At 42.8% G+C, this 22,206-nt stretch overlaps 2 protein-coding genes across 13 annotated transcripts; one reads left to right on the top strand and one right to left on the bottom strand.

Moving 5' to 3' along the window:
• The first annotated feature begins 5,625 nt into the window (after nt 1–5,625).
• LOC109780993 (pentatricopeptide repeat-containing protein At5g04780, mitochondrial) lies at nt 5,626–21,813 on the top strand. 12 transcript variants are annotated; one of them, XM_045233287.2, is made up of 10 exons: nt 5,665–5,966; nt 7,080–9,763; nt 11,319–11,458; nt 11,911–11,986; nt 12,531–13,011; nt 13,266–14,893; nt 14,970–15,026; nt 18,910–18,983; nt 19,125–19,352; nt 20,979–21,813. In XM_045233287.2, exon 2 carries the CDS (start codon nt 7,415–7,417, stop codon nt 9,140–9,142), a length of 1,728 nt encoding a protein of 575 aa, XP_045089222.1. In that variant the 5' UTR covers nt 5,665–5,966; nt 7,080–7,414; the 3' UTR covers nt 9,143–9,763; nt 11,319–11,458; nt 11,911–11,986; nt 12,531–13,011; nt 13,266–14,893; nt 14,970–15,026; nt 18,910–18,983; nt 19,125–19,352; nt 20,979–21,813. The 12 variants fall into 12 exon arrangements, with proteins under 12 accessions (XP_073365115.1, XP_045089213.1, XP_045089222.1 ...); XM_045233283.2 differs by lacking the exon at nt 11,911–11,986 and adding an exon at nt 16,496–16,715 and having other exon boundaries at nt 7,080–11,458; nt 13,266–14,668; nt 14,769–14,893; XM_073509014.1 differs by lacking the exon at nt 11,911–11,986 and having other exon boundaries at nt 5,626–5,966; nt 7,080–11,458; nt 13,266–14,653; nt 14,743–14,893.
• LOC109780994 (B3 domain-containing protein Os11g0156000) lies at nt 15,880–18,914 on the bottom strand. The gene is made up of 3 exons (XM_020339575.4): nt 16,805–18,914; nt 16,503–16,689; nt 15,880–16,389 (listed from the first exon to the last, which is right to left on the bottom strand). The coding sequence occupies exons 1-3, from the start codon at nt 17,406–17,408 to the stop codon at nt 16,377–16,379; spliced, it is 804 nt and encodes a 267-aa protein (XP_020195164.1). The 5' UTR covers nt 17,409–18,914; the 3' UTR covers nt 15,880–16,376.
• Nucleotides 21,814–22,206: the final 393 nt, after the last annotated feature.

Raw genomic sequence — 22,206 nt, 5'->3', positions numbered from 1 at the left:
ATGTGTGAAGGTCAGAAAAAAACGATACCCGCCGCGAGCCTCTATGTTCATTGGACCACATACATCAGTATGTATGATTTCCAATAAATCTGTTGCTCGCTCCATTGTTCCGGAGAACGGAGTTTTAGTCATCTTGCCCATGAGGCATGGTTCGCAAGTACCAAGTGATTCATCATCAAGTGATTCTAAAAGTCCATCAGAATGGAGTTTCTTCATGCGCTTTACACCAATATGACCCAAACGGTAGTGCCACAAATAGGTTGCACTATCATTATCAATTCTGCATCTTTTGGCTTCAATATTATGAATATGTGTGTCACTACTATGGAGATTCAACAAAAATAGACCACTCTTCAAGGGTGCATGACCATAAAAGATATTACTCATATAAATAGAACAACCATTATTCTCGGATTTAAATGAATAACCTTCTCGCATCAAACAAGATCCATATATAATGTTCATGCTTAACGCTGGCACCAAATAACAATTATTCAGGTCTAAAACTAATCCCGAAGGTAGATGTAGAGGTTGCGTGCCGACGGCGATCACATCGACTTTGGAACCATTTCCCACGCGCATCATCACCTCGTCCTTAGCCAATCTTCGCTTAATCCGTAGTCCCTGTTTCGAGTTGCAAATATTAGCAACAGAACCAGTATCAAATACCCAGGCACTACTGCGAGCATTAGTAAGGTACACATCAATAACATGTATATCACATATACCTTTGTTCACCTTGCCATCCTTCTTATCCGCCAAATACTTGGGGCAGTTCCGCTTCCAGTGACCAGTCCCTTTGAAGTAGAAGCACTCAGTCTCAGGCTTAGGTCCAGACTTGGGCTTCTTCACTTGAGCAGCAACTTGCTTGCCATTCTTCTTGAAGTTCCCCTTCTTCCCTTTACTCTTTTTCTTGAAACTGGTGGTCTTGTTGACCATCAACACTTGATGCTCCTTTTTGATTTCTACCTCCGCAGCCTTTAACATCGCGAAGAGCTCGGAAATTGTCTTATCCATCCCTTGCATATTATAGTTCATCACGAAGCTCTTGTAGCTTGGTGGCAGTGATTGAAGAACTCTGTCAATGACACTATCATCAGGAAGATTAACTCCCAGCTGAGTCAAGTGGTTGTGGTACCCAGACATTCTGAGTATATGTTCATTGACAGAACTATTCTCCTCCATTTTGCAGCTGTAGAACTTATTGGAGACTTCATATCTCTCAATCCGGGCATTTGCTTGAAATATTAACTTCAACTCCTGGAACATCTCATATGCTCCATGACATTCAAAACATCGTTGAAGTCCCGGTTCTAAGCCGTAAAGCATGGCACACTAAACTATCAAGTAGTCATCAGCTTTACTCTGCCAGACGTTCTTAACGTCATCAGCAGCATCTGCAGCAAGCCTGGCACCTAGCGGTGCTTCTGGGACGTAATTCTTCTGTGCAGCAATGAGGATAATCCTCAAGTTACGGACCCAGTCCGTGTAGTTGCTACCATCATCTTTCAACTTAGCTTTCTCTAGGAACGCATTAAAATTCAAAGGAACAGTAGCACGGGCCATTGATCTACAACAACATAGACATGCAAAATACTATCAAGTACTAATTTCATGATAAATTAAAGTTCAATTAATCATATTACTTAAGAACTCCCACTTAGATAGACATCCCTCTAATCATCTAAGTGATCACGTGATCCAAATCAACTAAACCATGTCCGATCATCACGTGAGATGGAGTAGTTTTCAATGGTGAACATCACTATGTTGATCATATCTACTATATGATTCACACTCGACCTTTCGGTCTCAGTGTTCCGAGGCCATATTTGCATATGCTAGGCTCGTCAAGTTTAACCCGAGTATTCTGCGTGTGCAAAACTGGCTTGCACCCGTTGTATGTGAACGTAGAGCTTATCACACCCGATCATCACGTGGTGTCTCGGCACGACGAACTTTCGCAACGGTGCATACTTAGGGAGAACACTTGTACCTTGAAATTTAGTGAGAGATCATCTTATAATGCTACCGCCGAACTAAGCAAAATAAGATGCATAAAGGATAAACATCACATGCAATCAATACAAGTGATATGATATGGCCATCATCATCTTGTGCATTTGATCTCCATCTCCAAAGCACCGTCATGATCACCATCATCACCGGCGCGACACCTTGATCTCCATCGTAGCATCGTTGTCGTCTCGCCAACTATTGCTTCTACGACTATCGCTACCGCTTAGTGATAAAGTAAAGCAATTACATGGCGATTGCATTTCATACAATAAAGCGACAACCATATGGCTCCTGCCAGTTGCCGATAACTGTGTTACAAAACATGATCATCTCATACAATAAAATTTAGCATCATGTCTTGACCATATCACATCACAACATGCCCTGCAAAAACAAGTTAGATGTCCTCTACTTTGTTGTTGCAAGTTTTAAGTGGCTGCTACGGGCTGAGCAAGAACCGTTCTTAACGCATCAAAACCACAACGATTTTTCGTCAAGTGTGCTGTTTTAACCTTCAACAAGGACCGGGCGTAGTTACACTTGGTTCAACTAAAGTTGGAGAAACTGACACCCGCCAGCCACCTGTGTGCAAATCACGTCGGTAGAACCAGTCTCGCGTAAGCGTACGCGTAATGTCGGTCCGGGCCGCTTCATCCAACAATACCGTCGAATCAAAGTATGACATACTGGTAAGCAGTATGACTATTATCGCCCACAACTCTTTGTGTTCTACTCGTGCATATAACATCTACGCATAGACCTGGCTCTGATACCACTGTTAGGGAACGCAGTAACTTCAATAAAATTCCTACGCACACGCAAGATCCATCTAGGTGATGCATAGCAATGAGAGGGGAGAGTGTTTTCCACGTACCCTCGTAGACCGAAAGCGGAAGCATTATGACAACGCGGTTGATGTAGTCGTACGTCTTCATGATCCGACCGATCCTAGTACCGAAAGTACGGCACCTCCGCGATCTACACACGTTCAGCTCGATGACGTCCCATGAACTCTAGATCCAGCTAAGTGTCGAGGGAGAGCTTCGTCAGCACGACCGCGTGATGACGGTGATGATGAAGTTACCGACGTAGGGCTTCGCCTAAGCACTACAACGATATGACCGAGGTGGAAATCTGTGGAGGGGGGCATCGCACACGGCTAAACAATCAACTTGTGTGTCTATGGGGTGCCCCCCTCCCTCATATATAAAGGAGTGGAGGAGGGGAGGGACCGGCCCTCTCTATGGCGCGCCCTAGGGGAGTCCTACTCCCACCGGGAGTAGGATTCCCCCCCTTCCCTAGTTGGAGTAGGAGAGGAAGGAAGGAGGAGAGAGGGAGGAAGGAAAGGGGGGCCGGCCCCCCACCCAATTCGGATTGGGCTTGGGGGGGGGGGGGGGGCGCCCCCTCCTTGGCCGCCTCCTCCTCTCTCCCACTAAGGCCCATATACTCCCCGGGGGGTTCCGGTAACCTCCCGGTACTCCGGTAAATGCCCGAACTCACCCGGAACCATTCCGATGTCCAAACATAGCCATCCAATATATCGATCTTTATGTCTCAACCATTTAGAGACTCCTTGTCATGTCCGTGATCACATCTGGGACTCCGAACAACCTTCGGTACATCAAAACACATAAACTCATAATACCGATCGTCACCGAACGTTAAGCATGCGGACCCTACGGGTTCGAGAATAGACATGACCGAGACTCATCTCCGGTCAATAACCAATAGTGGGACCTGGATGCTCATATTGGTTCCTACATATTCTACGAAGATCTTTATCAGTCAAACCGCATAACAACATACGTTGTTCCCTCGGTATGTTACTTGCCTGAGATTCGATCGTCGGTATCTCAATACCTAGTTCAATCTCATTACCGGCAAGTCTCTTTACTCGTTCCATAACGCATCATCCCGCAACTAACTCATTAGTCAAATTGCTTGCAAGGCTTATAGTGATGTGCATTACCGAGAGGGCCTAGAGATACCTCTCCATAACACGGAGTGACAAATCCTAATCTCGATCTATGCCAACCCAACAAACACCATTGGAGACACCTGTAGAGCATCTTTATAATCACCGAGTTACGTTGTGACGTTTGATAGCACTCTAAGTGTTCCTCCGAATTCGGGAGTTGCATAATCTCATAGTCATAGGAAGATGTATAAGTCATGAAGAAAGCAATAGCAATAAATTAAACGATCAAGTGCTAAGCTAACGGAATGGGTCAAGTCAATCACATCATTCTCTAATGATGTGATCCCGTTAATCAAATGACAACTCATGTTTATAGCTAGGAAACTTAACCATCTTTGATTCAACGAGTTAGTCAAGTAGAGGCATACTAGTGACACTATGTTTGTCTATGTATTCACACATGTACTAAGTTTCCGGTTAATACAATTCTAGCATGAATAATAGACATTTATCATGATATGAGAAAATATAAATAACAACTTTATTATTGCCTCTAGGACATATTTCCTTCAGATATTTTTATGGCCATTTCGTGCAATGAAATTATGACCTTTTGACACATATCGCTATAAACTTCTATGATTTGGACAATCAGTAACCATCATGTATGTTTTTTGCCATTGATGTATGACCAATTCGGCTACTGTCTTTATATTTTGTCATAAATTGTCATATTTCATGTAGTGTCATAAAGGCAAACACAATAACAAAGTATGATGGTGATAAACAAAGTGCATTAAAAATATACACGGATAATGTGACACAAATGAAAGCATGTAGACATGAGCAAAACACCGATCAACATTTTGCTTGGTCACTGCTATCTTAGAGTCTAAAACCACAATATGTTTTTGGTGCTCTTGTGATATTGCGTATTTGACTTTTTTATTATTTGTCCTTGGTTTCTTCATTTTACTATAAGCCAACTAAAGGCATATTCTTGTAAGATCATATATCAAGGTAAATTGTTGTTTTTGTATCATAGGCAATCCAAAATATTGTTCTTCAAAAGTTGTGTTTGTAACACCAAGGACTTGTTTGATACTCACTTGGATCTCCTAAGACTTCTCAGATCAAAGCACTTTCTTGTACTTAGAGGTTGATTCCCGCCACTCTAATAAAAATATAGATCTTGCTCCACATTCCTTGCCTCCTCTATTGAAGCTTTGAAAAATAACAAACCGTCATCAACAAATAAAACATGTGGAATACCATGGCTTAGAAGTTGATTTCTGCCACTCTAATAAAACGAGAAAATTTTGTTTTTGCCACTCTAAATTTTGCTAATTTTCCTTATGCCATTCTAGATTTTTGACATTTCACTTTTGCCACTCTTAGCTTTTGCTAATTATCACAATTACCATTCCGTGGCAAAAGCAAAATAATTTTATTTCATTTTTACCACTCTTAGCTTTTGAAATGTATCAGAATTGCCACTCTGAAATTTTTTCTTTTGCCACGGGAATGGCAATTGGGATAATTGTCAAAAACCAAGAGTGGCAAAAGCGAAATGTCAAAATCTGGAGTGGCATAAGGAAAATTGAAAAAATCTAGAGTGGCAAATTTTTTTTCCCAATAAAAACATCGTAATGGGCCGGCCCATGTATCGCTCGCGCCAGGAGTTCGCCAGGAGGTGGTACAGTACTGGCCCATGTGTCGCCCCGCATTGCTCCCTTCCCCGACCCACTCCAAACCGCACCCGCCGCCAGCCGCCTCCCGCCGGACGCCGCTCCCTTCACCGGCAGGCTGCCAACTCTAGCCGCCCTTCCTCCCAGTGGCTGCGCGCCTGCGCCCTGCTGCTTCCGCGCCGGTGCAGGCGACCGCGCTCAGTCGCCAGCGGCCAGCGGCCAGCTGCAGCAGTCTCCTCGGCGGCCGGCGGTGTGCAGGCGTGCACCCTGGCCCTGGGGCCTGGAGACGTGCAGCATAGAAGGCTAGCAGCTAGGAGCTGAGCAGCTGTACAGAGCCGAAGGTAAGATTGAGGTGGACCAGATTGCTAATTTCTATCCAGTACGGTACATGTTCGTTGTTTGCTAGAGAGCTATCCAGTGCACAAATGATGAATCTTCCCAGCTTGTACAAATAAATGAATAATAAGCAGGAGAAGCAACATAATAAGCAATTAAGCATGCTTCAGTTGTCTGCTAATTGTTATCCAGTACAGTACATGAACACATTTACATATTTGTTGAACTTCTCAAGGTATGTACTATGTAGGCTTAGGCAAAACTGAAACTTAATTGTGAATTTTAGTATGCTTGTAAGGCCATACTGATCCATTTCCATGTGGTATTGATAATTTAGTTAGAACGTGCACGTGTTATATTTGTTGTCAATTGTTTTTTAGGTGGACCACCCTGTTTTCAAATCCTAGATCTGCCATTGATGCTGATGCTGCACTAGTGGCAATGTGGCATATCTGTGTTGTGCCTTTGCTGTAGTTGCTCATTGTCCTATTGCTATAGGTCATGCGCAATAAGGATTTCTACTGAGTTGCTGCTTAGGGTCAAGCTGGTGGGAGGGGTGTAGTGCATCAATGGTACCTGATATTATATGTAAATTTTTGTTATGTTATTAAAGTAGGGTTGTTCACAGTAAGGTGTGATTGCTTGATTAATAGTGAAATGTTTTACTGTTGGCTTATTCCTGTGCTCGTGATGCATTAAGTACAAATATCTTGCTGTTAGATCCTTATTCCAAATGGAACACATCCCTGATGCTGAAAACTTGAAAGGAACCCTGGATAAGTTAGCTTTCAACTTCTACTACCCCCAAAGTACCATCGTTCACTTCCTAGGGCCAGTACTGTACCACCTCCCACCCACATTTGAATGGTTGAAAAGCAAGAAGCCCACTTGGCGCTAGTTCCTGGTTCTTCTTGTCATTTGAATCAAATATTATTATTTTTAGACGTATTAGTATGTGCTCTAGCAGAACCCATTACATTCCCTTATCCCCTTGCCAAAAAACATTATATTATTTTACCTGTCTGGATTTTATTTACAAAATCATATCTACTTTCTGAAGATGCGTCAAAGTGTGATGAGGATCATATAGTTGTTACTGACTTGCTTTTCTTCCACAGATTCTAATATCAGGAATTTGTAAAGGTGGACTAATGAGAGAAGTTGTCATGCCATCCTGCAGAAAAGTTATGTGCTCTTGACGGCATCTAAACATATTTCAGATTAGTTGCACCTTTCTGCAAGTCATCAGAAAGCGGTGCAAATTTGGTTGGTGAAGTTCGCCGTTTCAGTCATATTCTGCATGCATCACAGCATCAGTAGCTGTCTTTCATGGATGGCATTCCATTTAACCACCCTGCCATAAATCAGAGCATGAAGTGTCTAAGTGGGGTATGGTCTGAACAATTCCCTAAAGGATAAAAGGCATGGTAGGATTGACAGGAGTTTGATTGACATGTTTGCGCTCCATGAGCTTCTGCAACTATGTGCAAAGAGGAGGTCCCTCCTGGTTGGGAAAAGCTGCCATGGGCTAGCCATTCATTTTGGTATGGTAACAGATACTGTCACATGCAATATTCTAATTAACTTGTACACAAAATGTGGTCGGAATGATTGTGCTCGTCATGTTTTTGATGCAATGATTACCAGAAGCATAGTCTCATGGAATACCATGATTGCTGGCTATACTCAGAGTGGAGAGGATGTAGAAGCGCTGAAGCTTTTTCAAAGGATGCAGCGAGAAGGGAGACAGCTGACTAAATTTACTTTATCCAGCACAATCTGTGCATGTGCTGCAAAATATGCTATCAATGAATGCAAGCAATTACACGCTATTGCAATCAAGCTTGCATTGGACTCAAACAGCTTTGTTGGGACAGCAATTCTAGATGTTTATGCAAAATGTAATATGATTAAGGATGCCTGCTGGGTTTTTGAGAAGATGCCTGATAAAACTTTAGTTACATGGAGTTCATTGTTCGCAGGATATGTGCAGAATGGCCTTCACGAAGAAGCATTATGTTTATTTCGGAATGCCCAAAGGGAAGGAGTAAAATTGACTGAATTCACTCTTTCTGCTATCATTAGCGCATGTGCAAGCTTAGCATTGAAAATTGAAGGGACACAACTGCATGCAGTTATTGTGAAATGTGGTTTTCATGGGAACTTCTTTGTGGCAGCATCTCTTGTGGATGTGTATGCAAGGTGTGGCCAGATTGAAAATTCTTATGCACTATTTGCTTATATGGAACAGAAGAATGTTGTCATATGGAATGCAATGATTGCTGGTTTTTCGAGGCATGCCCGTTCTTGGGAATCTATGATACTCTTTGAGAAAATGCACCAGTTAGGTATTTTTCCGAACGAAGTTACCTATCTCTCCATGTTGTCAGTGTGCAGTCATGCAGGTTTAGTTGAAGAGGGTCGTCACTACTTTAACCTACTAATGTCTGATCGGACTGTTGAACCTAATGTCCTTCACTATTCTTGCATGGTTGATGTTCTGGGTCGATCTGGGAAGACTGATGAGGCCTGGGAATTGCTTCACAAAATGCCATTTGAACCAACTGCTTCTATGTGGGGATCTTTGCTAGGGTCATGCAGGAATTACAACAATAGTGGCTTAGCCAGAATAGCTGCGGAACAGCTTTTCCAACTTGAGCCTGACAATGGAGGGAACCATGTTTTGCTCTCAAATGTATATGCTGCCAGCGGGAACTGGGAGAATGTTCTGATGGCAAGGAAATATTTGAAGGATAGTGGTGCGAAGAAAGAAATGGGCAGGAGTTGGATTGAAGCAAAGGGCAAAATTCATGTCTTCGTTGTTGGAGAGAGAAAGCACCCAGCAATCACTGATATCTACAATAAGTTGGAGGAAATTTATCATGATGTGAGAAAATTTGCTCACATGACCAAAATAGAATGTGATCTGCATGATGTTCATGACGACCAAAAAGAGGAGCTGCTTAAACACCATAGTGAGAAGTTAGCTCTTGCTTTTGGGTTAATCAGCTTGCCTCCTAATATACCAATTATAATACACAAGAACCTTAGGATATGTGGGGACTGTCATTCATTCATGAAGGTTGTAGCCCATATTACTGAACGTCTATTCATTGTCAGAGATGCCAATAGATTTCACCATTTTAAGGATGGCTCATGTTCTTGTGGGGACTTTTGGTGATGTAGGGCTGAATTGGAGAATGGTAGTCATCTACCAGTGGTATTCTATTCATGTAGCAAATTATTGCTTGTCAGTAGTGGCACTGCAACACTAAAGATCTATGTCAGGACCATCTTGATAGCTTTGCCATTCAAGTCAATAATGTCATGCTGCTGGCTCCATTGAATGTAATATCAACACTACCATCTGATATGTGCATAAGAAATGGAAGCAGATGCAAGTCCTTGGTTAACTGAATAGACTGCGGCGCCAACAAAGCTGTATATTGTAGATGGTGAGCCACATATTTTTCTGTGGTCCACCAAAGATATACATAGGAAGTGGATGCAAGATTTGTTCTTACAGAAATAGACATGGCAAGTGGATTTCTTGTCACCTCAACACTTGCTGAATTCAGTGCGTGAAGAAGTCTGCTATGCCACTTACTTCGTACTACCAGTGTAATTATTGAGAACTGTACCAGCTGATGCACATTGTGGTTCCAGCTCCTTATACGTGAATCTTGTCATTCTTTCCACTCCAACAGTGATGAACCCTGGAAAGTGTTCTGGAACAGTCCATCCCCTACACTTTATTTAAAATATCTTGCATTTGAACATAAATTGTACTGGCAATTCATGGGTAAAACCTACCCTTGCAGGCTTTAAACACAATCATTCATATTTCTTTCAATTCGCCATAGCAAATGTTCTGTTATAGCTTTAATATTGAAAATTAATTTTCCCTGGAGCTTTGCTCCTATGTTAGGACAATTATACTCTTTTGTGAGCTTTCAACTCACAAGTTATAGTAATCTTCCATTCTAGGCTTTGCTCCAGCATGACAAGGAGGACAGCATTTGATATTTTACAAATAACACCAACACACTGGTCCCCATTTTATTACCAAATAACCTGAGGTTTCTTCTGTGCAGCACTAAAAAAAACTGTGTCTGCCTGATACTTCCTGTACTTTTGACGAATCTTGTAATTTTATCCATTTTCCGTTTAGGATATGTTTCAAAAACATGTCATGTAGATGTGTGCAGTCGTGGTCAAACTGGTCACTGAATAGTTTTCTCATCATTTGTTCTTTTCATTTGTTCAATGAGGCTACAAAGTACGCCCTGTTGAGTCTACCTTCTGCTTGCTGTAGTGATGGTCACTCAAATGCTTTATATGCTTTTATATGGCCGTTCAGGGTTCCTCCATGAAAAACTATAATTGTTGTTTATATGTGTAAATTTTTATATATGACCATTCAGGGCTCCTCCATGACAAACTAGAATAGTTGTTTATCAAACATGCTGCTCCTTCACAGCTATGGCTTCAGTATTTTGTTCTCCATTTGGTATTCCTCTGTAAACTAATGTAAGACGTTTTTGGGTATTCTAAAATGCCCTAAAACGTCTTATATTAGTTTACAAAGGGAGTATATTATTTTGTAATGTTCCTCAGGCCTGGCGCAGTGGTGAAGTCCTCCCCACTTGTGCCAAGAGGTCCTAGGTTCGAACCAGCCTCTCTGCATTGCACTTTGCAGGGGTAAGACTAGGTTCCTATAATCCCTCCCCAGACCCCACCTTGTGTGGGAGCTTCTATGACTGGGTCTGTCCTTTGTCCTCTCTGATGTCATTTGAGGTCTGTTACATGACCTTTGATTTACGCCAGGCATATTTCAGGTTATCAAGTTTCACTAAATCCATTTGATGTCCTGTTCGATGCTGATTCAGAGGCTTCTGACCTAGCACCCTATTTGTTATTTGCACTATATCTAACCCATGCTAATAAAATGTAAGGACAAAAAACAAGTTAATTTAGATATTCTATGGTCCCTACTTTGTAAGTAATTGATATATCATTTTGTTATTGATTGACTTCCAGAGTTTGTGTGATGACTAGTGGGTCCTGTACATCGTTACAAGTTCAGGTTTTGTAACTTACAGAAGAGAGCAGTAAATCTGCTAAGAGCTTCCTCCAAAGAACTACTCCCTCCGATCCATATTAATTGTCGCTGATTTCCAAAATTGTACTAAATCAGCGACAATTAATATGAATCGGAGGGAGTACCACATTAAGTTGGATAGGGATGCCTACACTTGATTTAATGGCAGCATTTGCAATGACGTCAAAGGTTGTTTTCTGTATTGTTCCCTTTATTGCTTGACAGAGATCACAAATCTGGTGGTTCTCTTGTGTAGGGATAACTGTACATGCTACATAAGCGAGGCTTTGGCGTACAAGCTACCATTAGTATTTGGCCTTAGAAATTATTCATTGAAGAACCTTTTGTTGCCAATGTGCTTACGGCTGACACATCTCCGAGCATCAGCTTAAGAAGGTATTTACAAGAGTCAGAATTCATGATAAATATTTCTTAAGAGATTGAAACGCCTGTGAGCATCAACTTGAAAAGATTTTAAATACATCTCTTTCGGTTTTCATCCTACCAGCTTAGGGAAATAAATACTGCTTGAAAGTAGCGGCATAGAAGCAAGCAGAGCCTTGTGCCTTTCATCGCCTATTTTGTTGATTCCATTTGAGCCTTTTGTTTTCTCCCCCACTTCCTTTTACATTAGGTTTTGCTCTGTTTTTATTTTGGCTGGGGGCCTTGACCCCACCCCTTCCTGTGTAAATATGTAAATATGTGGTTGGTAATATAAGTCAGTGAGAGGCTCACCTACTGTCATTTAAAGCTAAAAAAAGCAGTGGCTACTATTAGAAATCTCCATGAATTTCATTCTCGAAATTCTCTAATATATATGGATGGCACATTTTTTTTTCATTGTTTAGGTACTAGGTAGCATGGAAGCACGGCAATGTCTCACAAATTAGCATGGAGCAAACTGCACTTTATGAAAAGCATGGAGTAAAGTGTTGTTTTGCTGTATTAATTGCTTTTGCCAAGCCAGTTTTTTCCTTTACTGTATTTACCATTGCTAATTTTTTCATCCAGTTCAATTTCTAGAGTTTTTACCTATATGCAAAGTTATTTTTTATGTGTGCTTTGGGTGACCATATAAATATAAACAAACATAGGCAAGTGACCTCTCTGTCGGTGACTAGTGCATAGAAAGATATACTCACATGTGTATAACTTGGGTCTTGGATACAAGCCTTGCTGCTCTGCTTTACTTGAAAAGGATGTGCTTATTTATCTGAACTTAGAGATTGCGAGCTAATGCTTTTGTGTCTGCATTTGAGGACTGCACAGGTTCTCTGAAATGAATTTTTTCTGAAGCAAGACAGGCTTGCATTATCTTTTTGTCTGTTGAAACGATAAGATCCTGTTTTGTTTGGTTTCAAAGTAGAGAATGAAATAGTAGAATATGCTTAGTTCTTTCAGTTGTAGGTATTTGCTGAAAACTGGACATAAATCTTTGTTTAATTATATTACATGTTCTCCATTGTAGGACAGAAATATGACTCCAGAGGAGGCTGACAAGGTGTGTCGTATATCTTCGTTTATGTATGCACGGATGTGAGAGCATCCTGGAGGGGATTCGTCTCGATGCGGTCTGGTCGCGACTACCTGTTATCATGGTCAGCGATTGTGCCTCTGTCATTCAGGCCTTAGCAGGCAATGAGCATTGCATTTCTAGACTGTGCACTGCATTTGTAGACTGGGTGCTATATTCAGTGAAATTCAGAGAGGCTGAAACATTAACTGACTTCAAGTTCATGGTAGCCAAAAGAGAGCAAAATCGAGCAGCTCATGAGACAGTGGCCTTTGTTTGCCAAACAGGAGTTGTTGGTATTTGGGATTCTGTTTTCCCAGACATAATAGCCCATGAAATTGACACTGATTGTAATGCCCAATTTCAAATGAATATATTAAACTCTTTAAGTGTGGTGTGAGCCTGTTCTTGCAAAAACAAAGTAACCCTTCTTCAGGTAATGACAATAGCATTATTTTAGTCCAATGCACGCTTCATTTGCGAATAATTACTGCTACATAATTAAACATGATTTGGTAAGACCTGGCATCTCTAATGTTGCCAATTTCAAAGTGGGAGATGTGTTCCTTTGCTCAATATACATATGCTAACTGACACTAGTTTTTTCCATTTGTCTATTTTAAATTGCCTTCACTCTGTTCTGTCCTTTGGGGCCTCTGTAGTTATTTACCCTTCTTTTTGTGATTGCAGCTATTGTATAATTAGGATTACTCTCTGGAGCAGGACTGCTTTGCGATTCAACGGATATGGCTTAAACTTTCTAGGTCGGCCAGAGTCAGCTGTTGTTGTCTTTGTTGCAGTTGCAGGAGACTGCACTAACCCCTTTGGGTGGTAGCTCAACTAGGGATTTACCTTGAGCACGCAATTCACATATATATCTTGATTTTCTTCTGAAGCCATAATCATTTTTCCTGCTATAGGTTCTAATATGTTGCCTGGATATGTTCTTTGCACATATGGTGTAGCCTGACGGCGTTGTCTGCATATCATGTGTTTTTTATGTGCTTGCAGTAATATTAGTAAGAATATGTGTTATGTAGGTTCTAGCAGAGTGAATATCTTATCACAGCTGTGATATTGGTGTGATCCATTTTTTATTTATGTAATCATGAATAGGGGAATTAGTTGATGTGATATTGTTTTCTATGATTTCTGTGAAAGATATGTATTTTGCCTAGGTTTAGAAATAAATTATTATTCCAAATGACCAACCGAATGTATGACTCAGCAACTTTTCCTTTATATGTCAGTTAATGTGCAATAGTACCTTATTGTAAAACGTAATATTTACATCCTTATATCTATGTGTATATATGCATGATTAGTTACTTAGATCTACATGGTTTAGACCTTATTTGGCTTCAAAGAGGTTATTTATTATGCTGGTTTGTCTGCCGCTTTCGAATTGGTAATCCATTTCTATCTAGTAGTTGTTGTCTAATCTGCTGGTGGTTTCCATTGTTCACCTGCTAATTTACTGTCATTGAGTTGTCATATGTATTCTTGGTTATGGCTGTTTTGTCTCAGGCTCTTGGGAGCCAACGTTCTTACCAAGATAACTTTGATTAGAATTGCCCATGCTTAATTCGGTACTGTAAGTTTGTTAAGAATATATTCTTTAGTCTGTTTGATATATTTTTTGAACTAAACTGGATAGCCAATTTGTGCACCTAGATTTGACTTGATTTTGATTCTATGTTAGGCGCAAACCAAACAGGCCAAACCCTCCTACATTGAAATGAAACTTCAGCTTTAGGGCTTGTTTGGAATGGTGAATTTTTTGTGTGGGCATCGTTGTTCTTTGGAATAGTGGTATTTTTCCAAACAGGCCCTTATCTTTACAGTTTTACGTAGGTAATGTGATTAGTTTGTACTGATTAATTACTTCCTTCGACAATTCCTTTCTTTTTTTCAATTAAAAAGGCAATCTCTTTTTCTTGGTATGCGTGAAGTAGACAAAGTAAGGGTCCACTTTACCATTATGGCACTCACATGGCTATTTTGTACTAATAATGTTATGATAAGCTATTTGGCGTTCAAAGGCGTTAATCATGCAGCCCTGGAGTGCCCCGGATAAGGTTCGTTGCCATTAGGTAAAGCCCCGCTGCACATGGCTCCTGTTCTTTTTTCTCGAAAACACACCAAAGTGCATGTTATTTTGTATTAGAACATGGCTCCTGCTCTTGCTAGCAGACAGGAAGTCTTGGTGCTGGTACGGTCGTTAACCTATAGGTTCAATCATCACTGCCTAAATTGCTGCGAGTTACACTCAGATGAATCTGATGCCTGCATTTCACTCATTTTATTTATTGAACCAGGTCAGTATTCTAGCACCGTGCTCAATACTCTCTCTATCCGTACTGCGTTCAGTAATTATGTACATGTATTTCTCAGGCAACTTGCAGTTGCGCAGCCCGCATACTAAGAAGATATGCTCTTGCACCAAATTAGGTGAGCATGGTAACACAGGGTTTATTTACTCTAGGTTCTTTAGCCATCTTTTATTTTTTAGCTTTGTTGTGTTCAGTGTTCCACAGCTGGACACGAGTCCAAATATTGTTTTACAGCTAGCTACTGTTTGACCCTAACTAAGAGCTGATAGCGCCACGTCTGTTGAGTTAGGCTATGTTTCTCCAGGCATCTTCTACTTTCAATAATTGGCAGGGCCGGCCAGCCAGCCGGAACAATAATCTCTAGTTTGCCTCGTACGTACAAGCCTTTCTAACATAGGCAACAAAAGCAGGAGACAGATCTCCGATTTTCCTTTTGATACGTGTTGCCGGGAATCTTGTTGATTATTGGAGCCTAGTGGCCTTTTGTGTCTGGAACTTGCCTCCCAGGCCATCATGTTAGCCATCCTTTTCCTTTGCATCCTATTAGGGCAGATTGAGACGACTTGCACACCTCAAACTTCTGCCGGGCCTTTCCTTCCCGAGGGAACAAAAAGGTTGGTACCGGCTATTAATAGAATAGTAAAAGATCAGGACATGGACATCCCCAGGTGTCGGCATCACCTATGGCACATCACTTCTTTAACGATCCTTTGGCATCTGTCAATCTTGGCCATAACGTTACCCTTCCTATTGTTTAGAGACTGTGAGAACTGCATTGCATTGCACGTACACTCGCTCATTGCTTATCTTAGGTGTATGAATGCATTGATTTTTTATTTTTTTTGAGAAGGTAAGGTGAATGCATTGAATTTTTTGAGAAGGTAAGGTGAATGCATTCAATTTGACTTGAAAACATTAAACCAATTGATTGCGTGAGGTGTAGAACACTTAGTACTGGAAGAGGCAAGAAGGGAGAGAACAAAATCCCCATGGCCATGGCCCATGGGGGATATGAATTTGTTTCTTGAGGAGGCTGGAGTGGATACATCAACTTCATAGTTTGTTCTTGGACACAGTACATACAGATGACACATACATACACACATGCTTGCTAAGCATGTCCTTTTGTTTTTCATGTGTGTCACCATCCTTCTATCTCTCTTACTCCCTCTCCTTTTCAACCTGATGTTTCCTGAAACCTGCCACCTGCTAAGGGCCCCGTACTGCGATGCGATCGAGTAGGGTCTCTGGAAGACCAGAAGAAAGAAAACATAGAAAAAAGGGCACTCTGTGGGTGGAAGGAAGATTGCCCGGGAAACAAGGGATCTTCCACTTCCTCTTCCTTTTCCTTCCAAGGGTCAATTCAAGCCTGTCACTCAGTTCAGAGTAGCTTAGTAGGCTGGCTGGTAGTAACTAGTTTCACTGCTGGTTGTTAGGATACTCGAGCATGGCTTCAGACCTCACCATCTTATGAACTGCCCCTGTTGTGAAAAAATATTTTGTTTTAAATTTTGAGAAATTTTGTTATATATATGTCCTACTGAATATCTACAGATGTGTATGAATGGAACTTGATGATGTTTACAGTACTCACCAGTAAGTTGGCACCGTGGCCACTGCTGCAGCGTAGGGGCTGTGGTGTGTGTAGCCGTACATTGGCGTTGCTGCCTCTGCCTCTGGCTCCGGACCGCAGTCGAGGTTGACGCCGAACAGCCGGAGACGTCTCGACGGCGGCCCCGATGCCGTGCTGCTCTTGGCGTCTGCCTCTCTCCGCGAGTCACCTGCAAGAATTCACCGGAGAATGGGTGTAAGAGATATGTGATTTTCAGCACCTGCATCTAAGTCATGTTGCATGTTATCGAGTGCTTTGTTCTTGAGTGCTGTATATATATATACCTGCATGCAGCATGTCGCTGTGATCTTGCTCCACGGAGCGGCGATAGACGTGGGAGTTGGCAGGGCTGGTAGGGTATGATCCTGACGTGCTATAGCACATCGGGCTCCAAGGCTGCTGCTCCCCGGCGTTCAGAGCAGGCGGAGGTACGCGGACAGGTGGTGGCGGCGCGCTCTCGCCACGGCGCCTGCAGTGGATGAAGAGCCGGTCGCCTGTGCCAAGGCCGCGTACCCTCTCGAAGTGCACGATGTGTCCCGCGTCAAGCTGCTTCTCCTTGACGTACCTGCTCCAGCCCTTGGTGAGCACGTAGCTCTGGCTGCTCGTCCAGTACGAGTACCGGAACCGCCACGGCTTGCCGGCCTCATCCTCGAAAGACAGGAGCAGGTCTTTGTCGCCAGGGGAGTCACCGCCGTTGAGGGGGAAGTACCTCTCCGCGTGCTGCTTGGGAATCACCAGCCTGTTGAGCTTGCCTACATCGCTGGGCGTCAAGGTTTTCTCGAACAGGTGCTCCCTATCGTGCTGATGGTGGTAGTGTAGGTTGGTGTACATGGCCACCCCCCATGGCCAGGCCTGCGGGTGCCCCTGGGAGAGAGAGTGCATGGCCATTGCTGCTCTGGAGGAAAGCTACCTAGAGGTTCTTCCTTGTCTATGGCAAAAGTTGGGCAGTGGAGAGAAGAGAAGAGGAAGCGAGGCAGGAATAGGATGGTGGTGTGTGTTGTGTAGAGAACCATGCATATGTCATAGCTAGGCATATATAGCCTCCCAAGTAGAACTTTACACAGCTTGGAGGTGTCTAGCTAGTGCCTGCACCTGCACATAATGTATTGGCATTTACGTAAGGAGGACTTGTGCATTTGATCTTGAAGTGGGTAGAACCAGTATTTTAACCTAGGTAGACAAGAAGAATCAAAGTGAAAGGTCTTCAAAGGGGCTAAGGTTAGAATATATGGTTCCAGTGTAGCTGATGAGGAATGATCAGGTGGTGGTACTTAAAAGTTGGTGCCTGGCCATTGTGGCCTAATCACAGCCATCCAGGGGGGTGCAGTTGGGTAGGCCTCACCATTGCTTTCCATGTGCCTGGGTGGTTGGGGCCTATGCAGTGTGATGTAGTATGACCACTGTCCTTAACTCCTCATTTTAACCTACCTACTACAGAGGTCCAGGTTTCTGGTGCTAGCTGCAGCGCTGTGTTGGACACCCAATTTCTATCTGGCCTTGGGACGGTGCAAGAAAGTCGTGGCTTGTTAATTCAGAAACTCAATTTCCAGCAAGAGTCCATCCCATTTGTAACTTGTATGGACATGGAGGTTCCCTTGGGACCGATGATATAGATTGGTACTATTTCTTATACCTGTTGTCCACCTGGGGTAGCTGGTAGGCAATAACTTGTTCAGGGCAGTAGGGGTCTTTTGAGATAGAGATCTCTTTGAGATATGACATGTGAGGTGCATGGGCTGTGTGCTCTTATTGTCATTCACTATGGAGTACGCTAGCCCCAGCTATTTCCTTGATATCAGATTCAACACAATCAAGGGTTTGTCAGGCCTGTCTCATTGAATGGCATGGCTGGCTGACCACCTCTTAAGAGGACAAGACCTCCAAGCAAAGAAACCAAGCTGGTTTTGGTTGGACTCACACTATAAATTGAATTGAATTGAATTTGTTTGAGCTGTGGCTGGCTGTGAGATACATTTCTATTCAAACCTTTGGCGTAGGACAACCTGCCCTGCCCTGGTCAGGCAGGGCACAGTGGGCAGCTTGCGTGGGGGTACAGCCACTGGCCACCACTCCGCTCCTTGTGTTAGATGATGTCCTTTGGAGATTATTAGTGCTTCTTTATCTTGCATTAGCTAGGCATATGGGAAGCACCTCTTGCTGTTGCAGGATTGGAGCACAGAGCGTTAAGATGATCTGTTTTCTTATAACTTTAGGGGCAGATCTGTATCAGATTCAGTAAACTATCGGCGATAAAACCATCAATGTCGCTTTGCTTGCTCGTTCAGAGACAGGCATTCGGTCACATGGTTTTGAATGGCTAGATTCATTGTGTGTGGGTGCGTGCTCACTAATAATGTGTGTGATTATGTCAACTAACATTGTTATTCAGTTTGTCAGCCTTTGGAGAAACCGGAGGGGGCGTTTGTTGTGTCAGCAGGTCCTGTCCAGAATCAAATCATAACGGTGATTTAACGGATCTCATTATTAATCGCTCTGTTCGTTGCATCAGTTGCTTCTTAATTCCTAACATTAGACCTCTTATTATCTTATTTATTATTCTTCAAAGTTGATTACTTATATGATCTTATTGCTTTTCGCATGCAGTGCCTACACTTGGTTGTAATCTCACGTGGCCATGGCATTTTTCTTCCGGCCTGCTGCTCTATGCAGCTGGAGAGCTCCAAGTTCCCAAACGCCAGAATATTCCAACACTAGATTGGAAATAGGATCAAGACTGGACCTGCGCACGGACCATCTCTCCTACAATTTCCAACAAGCTCGTGAATGAGATGAATCAGATTTTTGTGACCCCAATTCCTTCTCCATTACTCTGTAAGATCCCCTGATCCTTGTTAGTAGTAGTTCCTCCTGTTTCCTGCTAATCCCTAGAAACTGTTTTGATGCTGTTTTCTCTGCGCATGCATGCACATAAAGATACCCAGTAACAGTAAAGATGACCAACTACATGTACTGCAAAATCGTTTTATATATGCTATAATCGTCCACTTCACTGCACACATGTACCTCGATTAAACTAGACCCAACTCTATGCTTAGCATCTCTTGGACTATGAAAGAACGCATGATTAACTTAGCTCCATCTGCAACATGCATGCATGCATGCACTGGTTGGTTGCGAGCTGTGCCCAAGTGTAGCATATTTAAACCCGGCCACGAGGAGGGAGCCACGCAGCCTAGGTTCTTAATTTCCCATGGCTCAATCATGCAGCTCACCTGCCCTGCCCGATCTTTCTGATAATGCAGGCAGGCAGGCAGGTTTGGTTTCCTCCGGGCACATGAGCGAGCTGGTATCTCGTGGAATTGAATATGGGGTCACTCGAGATGAGGGGACACACATGCTAATGCCCCTCGTTATGTTATTCGATCCCGTGCCTCCTTTTCTACGAGGCCACGTATGTTTTGCCAGGTTCATGCAGATGTGGCTGGGACTAGGAGCCCTCAGCGGCATGATCGATGGACGTGGGAAGCATATGCTACGGCACGTCTTCAGGATGGTACAATTTTATATTTTTTCGAAACAGAGGCAAAAGATTTGCCTCATCGATTAATTAAGACGAAGAGAATTGCCCAGTTAATCAACGAAAAACTGGACGAAAACCGAGTAAGATTATTTTAAGAGCGGATCGTACAAACTTCAATCTATATCTGTACCACGGCACGTACGTATATTCCCCATTACAAAATACACACGCAAGCCCTGAACCTGAACTACCAAGGGGGCTCGCTTGATGGTGAGATTTTCCATAGAAATTTTGTAGGCTTTAATCCACACCAATTTTTGTAGACAAATCCTTCGAAAATTTTGCTACAGAGACCATCAGGATCGAAAGAATTAGGACCCCTGCAAAAAAAAAGGACCCCCAAACTTCTCACGGAGTGCTTTCCTCCGGCCTTTTTTTTCATAAAATTCATAGCAAACAGTTAGACCCAATGCATATTTGATGATTATGTGTCTTGCATTCACTTATTCTCTCAGAATCTTGTGGGGGCAGTGAAAGATTCATGCGTGCAAACCAAAAAAATAAAATAATCCATGGATGTTTTATGCAAGATTCGGCAAGTCGTTATGCGTTCCAAATAAGAAACCAGTGTTTTGCAAGAATCTGGAAAAGAAGTCGTTATGACTTCAAGCCTTTTTCTGGATTCGCTTCGTTCTAATTTGGAGGAATCTGTTCCATTATCTGGATATGTTATGGACTTGGGAAAAATGTTCTTAAACTTGTTCCGTGAGATTGCTCAAGTTAACAAGAATAGCTGATGGCTTTGGCTCCCCCTCAAAGAAAGGAAAAAAAAAAGAGCCGATGGTTTGGCTGGGACCATGTGTAGAACAACTAGCACTACTATTATCCTGCAGTTGTTTATGTAACCCCGCCTACATTTCTGTACCAGGTACGAAATAAATTCGATATCTTTTGAGCAGATCTCTCTGTGTGTGCAGGCTGCAGCCGATCTCTGGGATTGGATTCTTCCCGTGCGCACTGAAGACTGACGTGGTAGGGAGAAGGCCTGGCCAGAAACTGGTATGCTTTCGGATGGCTTTTCACCCTCGCAGGGCCTGCATGGTGTCATGCATGCTGGTACTCGCTTTCGGTCAGCATAAAGTTGGTCTTTGGTGAAGGGATACAAAAAGTGAAGCAAGGGCTCCTGATTACCCCGAGGATGAACATACATCTGAAATAGTTTGGAACAAACGATTAACCCAGACTACCCTACCGGTGAAGAATATAGCTGTTGTGAAGAAATACATTCACAAACGAGATTAGCCCATGCATTCTATTTCTAGATACTATTATCAGCCAAGGAATTATCATGAAGATGCTGAGAGAAACACCTCTTCATGTTAAGAGTGAGAACTTTTGTCATGGCATTTATTGATCAGGCTCAACGGCGGCGTACTTGCATGGTTACCTTGTTGAAGATGTTATCTACTTCTGTTGTGCTGATCTTTATTTATTTTTATCAAGTTTGGGTAGCAAACCACATCTTCCACGTGGTCTTTACTGAGTAGTCTTGGCAACCATGATGGTAATCATTGTTTAGGTTGTCTTCAGTCGGACGTGGCGACGAAGACGTGAGGACGTTTATGCTTTCATGAAGGCGTTCTTGCGGAAGTGGACTTAGTTGTAGATGTTATTTTCATATCTTGTTTTTTTTAACAGAGAAAGGGTCTGGAAGGACCCAGAGCATCCATTAACTATCAGCGGCTGCAGTACAGAGCTCATACCTGGACTCAAAAGAAAAGGAAATTACATCATAGTCCCTGAAACTAAAAAGGAGGACCCCATCCTGATGATTAAGATTACAATCGGGTCCAATACTCAACTCCAGCGTAGATCCAGTCCGGCCATCACCGGGGACGTGACCACTTGGGATCACAGGACCGCCACTACTCCATCTCCGGACAAAGATGGAAGAAGAGGACTCCATGTTGAAGTTGAACAGCTGCCTCTCAAATGGCATCAAGCCAGGAGGAAGAAACGAAGCGGCTTCACCAGGCCGCCCTTCGGCCAGAAAGGTCACCGGGGAGGCGTCGGAGACCGGCAGCTCCAGTGGGCGCCGTAGCTCCACTCCAAGCACCGATGAGAATATGCACAAACCCAATCGAAACAAACTTGCGCTCCACCTCTTCCACTTTCTGTCCCCATCTCCACGACAGCGACGAACAA

Source organism: Aegilops tauschii, chromosome 2 (assembly GCF_002575655.3).
Source record: "Aegilops tauschii subsp. strangulata cultivar AL8/78 chromosome 2, Aet v6.0, whole genome shotgun sequence".
Lineage (NCBI taxonomy): Eukaryota > Viridiplantae > Streptophyta > Magnoliopsida > Poales > Poaceae > Aegilops > Aegilops tauschii.
This window is presented reverse-complemented; position numbering and strand designations above follow the sequence as displayed.

Coding starts and splice junctions, on each gene's coding strand:
- LOC109780994 (XM_020339575.4), bottom strand. CDS start 17,408: ATGGCCATGCACTCTCTCTCCCAGGGGCACCCGCAGGCCTGGCCATGG. Junction 16,690..16,804: donor CAGCGACATGCTGCATGCAG/GTATATATATAT, acceptor GAATTCTTGCAG/GTGACTCGCGGAGAGAGGCA.
- LOC109780993 (XM_045233278.2), top strand. CDS start 7,415: ATGTTTGCGCTCCATGAGCTTCTGCAACTATGTGCAAAGAGGAGGTCC.